Genomic DNA, 11873 nt, shown 5'->3' on the forward strand with positions numbered 1-11873 from the left:
TTACATATTTAGATAGTTTTAATTTATCACAAATCATTTTGAAGAAATTAAATTAAAAAACATTTCTGACAATAAAAAAGTATCACAAATTATAACAGTATTAAGACATAAAAAAAGTGTCACAAATTATAACACTAAGTGATAGAAATTAAAAACAATTTTTTAAAGATCTAAAACACTAATAAAAATAATTATTTTTATTAGTCCTTCAAAATTTTGAAAAATTTCTTTTAGTCCCTCTTTATTTATTGTACTTATAATTTCACAATTTGTCACAGTTTTTAATCACCAAAATTACTTTTTTTAAATTATTTTAAAAATGATTTTATGATTTTAAACTGTCAAAATATTTTACTCTTATGATTTTTTAATTATTGTTTTTACATATTTTGACAATTTTAAAGAAGAAAAATAAAAACATTAATGTAAAATTATTGTGATTTTTTACATATTTAGATAGTTTTAATTTATCACAAATCATTTTGAAGAAATTAAATTAAAAAACATTTCTGACAATAAAAAAGTATCACAAATTATAACAGTATTAACACATAAAAAAGTGTCACAAATTATAACACTAAGTGATAGAAATTAAAAACAATTTTTTAAAGATCTAAAACACTAATAAAAATAAAATTTTTCAAAAAAAAATTACTCAAATTTAAAAATTAAAAATATATTTAAACTTGGACACACAATATATTTTAGTCTCTGTTAAATGTTAACGAAAAAACCATGAATTTGAACTGTCCTTTTTTAGCCCTTGCTACATATGGAAGTCATCATGACACTTAACATGCATCTCATCTTTAACGCTATTAATTAATTGGGTTAATGAAAGTACTAATTTGATTGAGATTTAAAATTTGAAAAATTAATAAGTAATACACGTATAACATGGGTGCTTAATTAGTTACTTAAAACTAAAAATTATTGCTTAACAAATTTTTACTATTAGAACAAATGACTTAATAATGAGTTGTTTAATTTATTATTATGAATCATTTTCAATTATAAAATTTAACATGACTCAAGTTAAATATTCATTCTAACAACTTTAGTATCAGAATACATTGTTCTTTAAAATTTTTAAATCCATGTAGTGTTGTAGGACTCATAAATTTTAGAGAAATATCTTATTTAAGTAATCATATATTGTAGATGCTCTTATATAACATCATATTTTGTATCTATTTTTTTCCTTCATTTGATCATTTATTATATTTTAAATTCAAACATATATCTTTCTTTTCTCTGTCTTAGTTGTATATTTTAAGTTAAAATGTGATTTTTATTTCTTTATTTTCTTAAATATGTGATTTTAGTCTTTTTATTTTTAAATGAGATATTTTATCATCACTTTTAATAAATTCACGATTCTAGTCTCTTTTTTTTTAATCTGTGGTCATTTTTAAACATTGATTAATATGTGTCTATTTAATATCTACTTAAAAAATGATTTTTTAATTATTAACAAGGTTAATTTTTAAAAAATGAAAAAAAAATACATAATTAAGTTTGAAATTGAAAAAGAGAACTAAAATTACATATTTTTAAAAAGTGAGGGATAAAATGTCTTAATTAAAAAAATATGAAGATTAAAATTGTGAATTTTTAAAAAATGAAAGATATAATATTTCAATTAAGAAAAACTAAAATCATAGATTTAAAAAAAAAAATAAGAGGATGACGTTATATTTTATTGTTTAATTTGTTGTACAATTATAATTTCTCTTTTAAATAACATCATCACGTATGTTATAAAGTAGTACCTCTCAAGTGAGGGTTGGTTTTCCTTCAAAAAAGAAAAAAAAAAAAACAAAAACAAAAGTGAGGGTTGGTTGTCGCGCTATTCACTAGAGCCAAAACCCAATTTAATTAGTAAGAATTAACAGTCTGCTTTAATGATTTTGGCTTTATTTTTTAAGCTAGTTCTAGATTCTATGTTCAAATTAACCTTTTAGGTTAAGGCAAACGATTAAGTAGCTAGGGAAGCACCATTGGATGATACATTCATTCATGACGTCTCTTCTCTACACTTCAACAGGTTTAATTATATATATCTCCCGATATTTACATATACTAGCTAATTTAAGAATTAATTTTATTGAAACCCCATAAGTTCACAGTAATTCACAGCTTCAAATTAATTAAGGTACCTGAACTACATTTTACTGTTCAGTGAAACTAATATATATATTTGCAAACACCCATATAATTATAGCAACGTACCGTTTGCGATGACTTCAAAGTATATAGCATGAAAATGTAAATAATAACATCACTCTTATATATTTAATTAACTATATATGCATCAGTGGAAGATCATTCCTTTTGTGAGATAACCCTCCCTGGCTAGCAGCAACACCGAAGGGTGTTATGTATTTCAAAGCTAATGTAATTTAAAATGAGTGCGTGGTAATTATGAAGCCACAGCTATTGGACTTCCTCCTTCATTGATTGGCATAAAACTCACCCTTTTCTGCAAGAATTGTTAATCCAACAAAACCATTAATTTAATGGGTATACGGTTGCCCAACAATGAGTAAGGCCTGAGTAAAGTAAATTTCAAGAGATTTTTTTTTTTTAAAATAAGAAAATTATATGGTAAGTTTTTTTATTTTAGTTCTTAGGTCGATCTTGAATGAATACAAACTCTTCTAATCATGTTGATACGAAATAGTTTTAGCTACAAATTTTATAGATAATGAATGCATACAAATACAGTTTTGTGTGTAGAATAATTTTATTTTCGCAACCACTCTTTCATAAATAATTTCAAGTTTGTTTTTAATAAACTATAAATTATACAATATCTTTGGAAGAATCTTTATCCTGTGCAGACCCAACAACTCGAAAAGGACATGGCGTGATGGCGCTTAATTAACCCTTTGGATAACAATATATTGTATGCATGAAATATTTGATGTTTAATTAAATTGCTTAGCCATTACACACTCTCATGCATTATCCATACTATTTTGATTGTCATCAACTATATGAATATGGATGGAAAAGAATCTGTTCAGATGGTACGTTACTCGCTGTAATTGCTCTTTATTGCATTTATGATGTAAATTCATTTAAGTACTCAGTAGGTGAGGATTGATATCTATATAAAACAGGGTATATAGTATAAAGTTGTAAATTATATGTAGGTCGAAGACTCAAAGTTAATTGACACGATATACCATGTTTGAATAATCAATAAAAATAAATATTAATAAAAACAATATTACTTTAAGAGTTGAATGATGAGGTATTGTTATACTATTATTTAATTATAAATTTTATTTATATGACTTTTAAATTAAAATTAATAAAAATATTATATATAATAGATTGTAATTAAATGATATTATAAAATTATTGGAGAACGAATAAATAATTTTCAGAATTGTAGATTCCTTTTTCCTTAATTACCATATGACGGCCGGTAAAATATCTCAGGAACTTTCATAAGAGAAAAGAGTCCTGAAATGATTATTATAGCGCTAAATTTTTATAAGACAAGCTCTTATTAAATTATATTAAAATAGTTATATATGTGTGGACCATTTTGTATGAGTATTACAAATTAGTAGCCCAATTAGTGTCGTGAATAGTAAAATAAAATGTATTCAATAGACAATTGGTATTTTAATGATTACATACAACTTGTATCCCTATAATACATCTTTTATATCTAATTAGTGCTTTGGTGGTCAACTCATATATTTATTTAATATTTATTAAAAATAATAAGAAGTATTTAAAGTGGATTATAATTTTATATACTAAGAAATACTTAAAAATATCTATGTTTTAAAAGGAAAAATATTAATTAATGATTTTGTCCTTTAATGTTTATCTTAAAATATATGCATGATTAACAAAATATCTTTATAGTTTTGTCCGTTTGATATTTTTCTATAAATCATTGAACAACCGAACAAGTAATCGATAATAATAAATGATTTATAAAATGACTAAAGCATCAAATTTCGTTTATAATAGTATAGAATATAGATAGTATAGATGATGATTGCACCTGCTACGCCAACTTACTGTAAAAGAAGAGTCGATTCTATTAAGTATTGACTCAAATATTAATCGAATAATAATGTAAGAAATATACTTATGCGAACTCTGTTTTGTTAAATAAATGGAATATTTGAAGTCTCTTGAATTTATTGTATGCTAAAAGACATTACGTAAAACTGGTATTAGGCATATGAATTATTAAATTAAAACACTAGAAAATTACTATCCAATAAAATGTAAGAAGTACTTACGAAACTGTGCAGGTTGGGATAGAAAAGATATAAATTTAAGTTACTTCGGTTCCATTTTGTTTTACAAATTTTAACTCTCATTATTTTTTCACATATTTTCCTATTTAAAATAACAAGATTAGATTTTTATAAAAAAAAAATAATGTTTATAATTTATTTGAAAAATACTGCCTTAACAAACAACAAACCACATTTACATTTTATATTAAATAAATATAATATATAAACTAAATATATTAATATTTTACACTTATTAAATATTCCTCTGTGTACAGTAACCCTAAATATATATTAATGGTTTAAAGCACGAGGTAGTACCATTTATATTTTCCTTCGTATAATTTTAAAATTTACCAGTATCTTAAAATTTAATAAAGATAAATTGTTTTCACATAAATTATAAGTAATTTTCATAAAACTCATGATTAATAATCATAAATTCTTTCAAACACATAAATAAATATTTATATTATAAAACAAGGTCAAATAAATTATAAGTTCCTCTTTCAAACACATTTTTTTATAAGAAAAATAATTTATTGGCCTCCTCTAAACACCCTAAATTATCCTAATATTTTATTTTGTCTCCATGATCCTTACCAATAATCATGTAACATGGTAGGGCTGCACTATCTAATAATCTCTCCTCTTTTAGTCTCCTTCTATACTTAAAATCCTTGTGGTCGACTGAGTAAACGAAATCAATTGTAATGAAATGAATGGTACGTACTACGAACCATACTAGACTAATGCTTTTGTTTTTTGACATAAGAATTTAGTCTAAAGTTAAATACACAAAGACTCTTTTAAACGAAGAAAAATAAAAGAATAAAATCACTTAATTTTTTTATATACGTTAAAATTAATTTATACATCTCATTTTTTTAGAAAAATTAAATAAAAGTACTTAATATAATAGTGTTAAAATGCACAACTTGATTTTAGTGTTTAATTTTTATACATAGTCAGTGAATTTTTTTAATATTATCAATAATAAATATGATTTTTAAGATAATTATTATAAAAATCAACAAATTTATCATATTTTTAATTATATGATAGTGTAAAATGATGAGAAAATATTAACTAATCACCTTGTGTTCCTTGTCTGAACCAATGTCGAATAACACACATGAAACATGCAAGTCATTCACTTTACCCAAAAAAATAGAAATGTTTGATTAAGAATTATATAAAGATTAAAAGGGATCATGATAGTTCCAAACCACGTAATAATTTGTCATAAACTGGCTGTGTAAAAATACATACTATATATTTATTATTGATTTTAATTTAACCTAGGAGAGAAAAAATAAATTTATTTTGTCTTCTTGGTTAATGAAAAATTTCATCATGTGTAGTTTATAGGAAGCATACCTCACGTGCCTTTGTACTTTCCCCAACTCTGCCTTTCACCTCCCCATCTCCATTTCTAGCTTCAACCCCACCACCATTATTCGCCATGCAAAGTCCCATAATCTTCTCCGCAGCCTCAGCCTCAGTCTCGCACCCTCTCATCAGCCTCTCCACCTCGGCCTTGGGCAGCCTCATCTTAAGCCTCACCCCGCCACCACTCTCCATCACCTCCTTCTGGCTCGACGGCGGTTTCATGATCGTGAGATCTGAAGCCGACCGTCGAGCCAAAACGAGGCTCTCGAGCCTCTCCTTGGCGCTCATGTTGATCCCCGACCGGACCCGCCTCGGCGCCACCGTCACTTCCTTGGGAAGTTCCACGAGGAAGTAAAGCCTCTTCGGCATCAATTCCTTGTGGGCTTCCAAAGGCTTTGCTCTTATACCATAATGCTTCACAGCCTCGGATTCTAACAGAACAAGGCCAGGGTGGTCTTTTAGCACATCACAAACTTTTATTGGGGTTTTAAGCTTGAAGGTTTCCCCATCAATCTTCATCACCTTTGTGGTTTTCTTTCCCCCCAAGGCATTCCCCATTGGAGTATTGATTACAGCAAAACAATATTTGGTGCAATTAATTCAATGATTGTTGCTTTTGATGGGTTGGGGATAATAATGCTACAAAACCAAACTAAGGTGTAATGTAACGTTCACATGGGGGAGATGATGGTTGTGTGGGAGTGGGAATTGTGTGTGGGTGGTTGTGGGTTTATTATATGGGATTGGTCATAAATTAGGCAGGCTGGGGACCCTTGATCAGAATATTCTACACGGAAGAGAAAGATTAATCTGTTCAAATATTGAGATTCATATAAGTGATACATGGTCACCGATCAACATCATAATCACCTATTAAAAAGAAAGACAATGATAATAAGACAGGGTTTGAAAAACTTTTAATCACGGGCATTTTGACAATAAAAAAAAGGGAATTACAGTAAACTATAAGTAGAAGGTTTCGCTTTCGGAAGGGAAAAAATAGTAGACCTAATAATTGATTGTTTAATGGCTGTAGTGGTGCTACATGTGTGATAGGTCTTGTTGTCTCGATTCGGGTTTTATTGTGTTTCAACAACAACTACCGTGTTTTGTAATGATCTTCAACGCGCCAGGCCCAGTTGCCGAACTTTTATACGCAAGAGTTTGGTTTTGTTTTCTTATCTCTTCAATGACGCAAAAAACGGCAATCACGGAGGGAATAGAGAAATTTTCTAACTGAGATGAAATATAATGATATTTTTTTTTCTGTTATCATGTATAAGACTTAATTATTTAATTTATTAAGATTAAGAAAATTAAAGTGATTAATTTAGTCGATAATAATAAATTTATCTTAAATTTATAATTTTTTTAAAATTATCATTATCATTAATACTTTTTTCTTCTAATGATTTTATAAATATATTTTATTTTTTTCTTATAATAATGGGTATTTCGAGTTTAAAAAAATTAATGTATAAAATATTATAGATTATATTTTACAAATACTATTTCAAACTTAAAGTCTTACAAATAGAAACAAAAGAAATATTATATTTCACTCTTTAAATCAACTAGAATCTAACCATTGAGTGTATCAATTACATTGAGTTGTTATTTTAACTTAATTAGAACTATTAAACTTGTGATAAATACAAGATACTTGTCTAGACAGTTTTATACCTATAATAATTCTTCCTTGACTCCAATAATATTATTTTTCAATCCAAATTTCATCCTTGAGAAGTTTCCAAATTCCAAACACATATTTCATTTTATTTTGTTGTTTATTTTCATTTCTCTTCCTAATTTAGGAGAAATAAGAATTTTGTTTCTTTCCATCATAATATACCTAAACATATGAACAATAAATTTTATTTCATTAACTAATTATGTTCTATGTATGATTTCACATTTAATTAACCCTATGTTTCGCACGCCAAGTAGAAGCTATAATTTGTAGATTTTAGTTCTTTTAACTTGATTTGACGTGATTTCAAGAAACGGGTGTACTTGAAGCTAAACCAGACACACACTCCATTCCATTTTAATTCATTTCGTTTTTTTTACCAATCTAAACATAACTTGACACGAGACATTAATTTGTTGCATGTGCAATGAAATTGGTTGACTCTTGCAGGTATATTTGAAACACCCTAAACTTCACCAGCAACGGGTTCCTTCCTAACTGTGAGTTGTTGAAAAGTGATTTAGGTTCAAATCAAACTTTCACAATATTCAGTATAATCGGTATCCCCAAAGTCAAATAAAGTATACATGAAATATTTTAGGTAGTGGGAGTAACATTTGTCAAAGTGAAGAAATGTGAGACTAATAACGAAGAAATATTATAAACAAACGATTAAAAGTATGACAAGACACTAAAGTCCAAACGTGAAGTCCAACTTGATAGTCGGCTCATCAAATTAGAAGTAGTGCACTTTCAAACACTATATTTGGCTAAGGATGAATTTTGTCACTTCATTTTAAAAAGTTACTTTTTTGCTTTCTTGTTTGGCTGACTGTGCTTCAAACAAATCTATCATTGGGAGCTTCCAAAATGACCAAAATCCCTTCCCTTCCCCCACAAGCCACAACATGCAGGAAGAAGTGAGAACATAGATCAAGCATGTGTTTGAAATCAAATGCATAAATCATTAGTATTATTTATTTGAAAAGTGAAACATGCTTAGTCTATAATTTGGAAAGCCAAACACGCTCTAAAAAGTCATTTAGCATACCCTACTTACCTTTAAATCGTCGTAGTCTTATATACCTTTCATTTTTTTATCATACTTTTTTTTTATAAAAAAAATAATATTTGGACATCTATTTTTTTTTTATAATATTTGGACATCTATTATCTTAAATACCTTATTAGCATCTTCATTTTTTTTCTATATTTCTTTTTCTATCACATTACATCACCTATCATACTTATATTTTAGGTAATAATATTTGAATATTCTATTATTTCAAACACTTCATAAGCACCTTTTTTTTTTTTTTTATCTCTACCTATTATATCATATAATCGGAATATTACATATTATACCTATATTTTTTTATCCTTTTTTTTCTCTCTCTCTTTGTTTACTCATATACACAATGGGCATCCTCATTAGGTGATTGTGTATCTAATTTTGAGTAGGCAGGGTGCGTTTTCAGTGAGCAGTGTTGGGGGATGATTTTTAATGTAGGCGTGTTGGAGAGACCAGGGGTGCAGTAGACGTTTTTGGAGCTGTATTTGGTTGGCCATTCCATGTATTTTGTTGATGATAGTTTACACAGGCTTGTAGATGGGGATACAATTTGGGTAGGATTCTCAATCCTTTGGTTACTTGACATTTATTTGTTCTTATGGTAAATGTCCAGTAACCTTAGTGGGATTTCCTCATTTGGTCTTTCTAAATGGGTTTGGGTACCCCTTGTACCATGTTTTAATTTTAATATATTGTTATTTGCGGATAAAAAAACTAGTATTTAGGGTGTTTATATATAAATTATAGTTTTGATCATCTTATATTTTTAAGTCTGTAATTTTAGTTTTTTATGTGAAAAAAGATTAAATGAACTAAAAAATAAAAAAAAAATTATCTTCATAAGAATTAAACTTATGATCCTACGTACATTCACCACCAAGGTAATAATAAAATCTACTAACACAGTTGTTTTCTTTAGTTAACTCCACCAATATTATTTTCTATTTATCATTAATCAAAAGTTATTAACTTTTTTTCAAATTATCAAAATTTATAAATTAAAAAAAAATACTTAATATAGAAATCTTTTTAATTTCATTTTATATCATTTCATATGTTTTTATTTTGAAAAGTTTACATATTTTACTAATTTATAATTAAATTTAATAAATTAATATGTAAATTATTTACATATTTTTTTAATAAATTAATTTCAATATACATATTATTTTTACTCTAATTATTTAAGTAAAGTTTAAAATACTAATATATTAAATATTTCTTAATTTATAAATTTTGATAATTTGAAAAATATTAATAACTCTTGACTAATTATACATAAAAATAATGTCAATATAGTTAAGTAAATAAAGTAAGAGTTCTATTGAATGGTTTATGAATAATTTTTCCTAAATAATTAGAGTAAAAATAATTTGTATTTTTAAAATCAATTTACAAAAGAAATTATGTAAATAATTTACATATTAATTTATGAAATTTTATTATAAATTGGTAAAAAAATAAAAATATGTAAATTATTGAAAATAAAAACATATAAAATAAAATTAAATAGATTTATATATTAAATATTTTTAATTATAAATTTTGATAATTTAAATAAAATAATAACTCTTGAGTAATGATACAAAATATAAATGCTAATGTAGTTAACTAAATAAAACAAGTATGTTAATGATTTATTACTTTATCTTTAAATAAAGGATCTTGAGTTTAATTTTCATTAAGATATTTTTTTATTTTTTACTTCATTTAATCTTTATTAAAGGACTAAAATTTATTAAAAAATTAAAATAAAATTTGATCATTTATTAAAGATGTTAAACATATTTAAGTCTATTATTTTTAATATTTTTCTCTCTCTTTTTCATTAGACAAAGAATAGCATTTGAGGTGTTTGAGTATATTTTCCTTTAGAAAAAATAAATTATAGTACACTTCTCTATCTATCAGTTTATTTATTTTTTTTTTTTTAAGAATTTGCTATCAGTTCTTCTAGATACTCAAACCGATTTCAACACCTCACCTGCTTAATTTGTTGGGTTCTTGATTTTTAATGCCATCAACACATCACATGGTAATGATGGCGCTAATTTAATGCTAAGGAATCGAGTTTAATTAATGAGAATTGTACGAATTATCAATATTTGTAAAAAGATTAAATTGAGTAATTGTATACTAAATATTTTCAATTGTACGAATTATCATATTTCAAAAATCATAATTTTTTATATATATGATAAATATAATGATTTTTTTTAAAAAGAAACATTTAATGCCAATCATTCATATATAATTATAATTTTCACATTAATATTATGAGAATTATTTTCACATATCTTATAAAAATATGAAAAATGATAGTGATAAATTTTGATCATAATATATATATATATATATATATATATATATATATATATATATATATATATATATAATATAATATAATATAAATTGTTAACAAAAAAAAATTACACCGCTAACCAACTAAAAATTAACTTATGTGACTTTTAGAATGATTATAATCAAAATAAATAATCTTACCTTATATAGTGGTTTGTAATAGGATAATGATTTTTAAAAAAATGCATATCCTTTTTTTCTGGGAATTATTTTAATTAATTTTATTTTTAACATGAATATTTAAATCATAGGGGGTTGAAATTTGAGTCATTCAAAGTATTATTTCTCACAAAATATGCTTAATATATTCTCCATAGTCAGAAAGTAAGACCCATACCTTACTGACCATCCTTATATCTTACTTTGAGAATCCAACGCCTTCAAAGGATCCTCCTCATCAGACTCATATACTATGACTAGAGCACATCTAGGTCTTGGTGCTCCACATGGATGACTCCTAACAAAAGATCCTATAGACAACTCCCCTTGGCTCATTAATCAGTTGCTCCCACATCTCATTACTAGAATTTATAGATTTAACATCACACAGTTAATATCGGTTATTGAAAAAATAGTTGTTAACAAAAATATGGTGACATTTTCGTAAATAATTTGAGTTAAGTAACATCGGTTTTGAAAAGACCGATGTTAACCAGTTGACGTTAACATCGGTTTTTTGGATAAACCGATGTTAACATGAGATCATTAGCATCGATTATTAAAAAACCGATGTTAACGTCAATTGATTAACATCGGTTTTTTCAAAACCGATGTCAACACAACTGGTTAACATCGGTTTTTAAAAAACCGATGTTAACATGTGATCGTTAACATCGATTTTTTATAAAATCGATGTTAATCAGTTGATGTTAACATCAGTTTTCTTTAAAAAACCGATGTTGTGTTATACATAAATAAAAACCCAAAACCTTTCCCCCCTCCCCTCTCCGTGCGCTCTCTCTCGCAAACAAAACCTTTCTCTTCTCCCTTTCACCCGCAAGACCTGCGATCGTTGTTTGTGACCTATCATCGTCATCTCCTCCTCACCATCGTCATCACTGGGATTCACGATCGCCGTTGGGGTTCG

At 26.3% G+C, this 11873-nt stretch overlaps 1 protein-coding gene across 1 annotated transcript; it reads right to left on the reverse strand.

Annotated features, from left to right (window-relative positions):
* Positions 1–2140: 2140 nt before the first annotated feature.
* Positions 2141–6366, reverse strand: LOC547692 (uncharacterized). Its single transcript, NM_001398514.1, has 2 exons — positions 5652–6366; positions 2141–2482 (listed from the first exon to the last, which is right to left on the reverse strand). Exons 1-2 carry the CDS (start codon positions 6219–6221, stop codon positions 2423–2425), a joined length of 630 nt encoding a protein of 209 aa, NP_001385443.1. The 5' UTR covers positions 6222–6366; the 3' UTR covers positions 2141–2422.
* Positions 6367–11873: the final 5507 nt, after the last annotated feature.

Source organism: Glycine max, chromosome 9 (assembly GCF_000004515.6).
Source record: "Glycine max cultivar Williams 82 chromosome 9, Glycine_max_v4.0, whole genome shotgun sequence".
NCBI classification, from domain to species: domain Eukaryota; kingdom Viridiplantae; phylum Streptophyta; class Magnoliopsida; order Fabales; family Fabaceae; genus Glycine; species Glycine max.

Coding starts and splice junctions, on each gene's coding strand:
- LOC547692 (NM_001398514.1), bottom strand. CDS start 6,221: ATGGGGAATGCCTTGGGGGGAAAGAAAACCACAAAGGTGATGAAGATT. Junction 2,483..5,651: donor AAAGTACAAAGGCACGTGAG/GTATGCTTCCTA, acceptor CAATTCTTGCAG/AAAAGGGTGAGTTTTATGCC.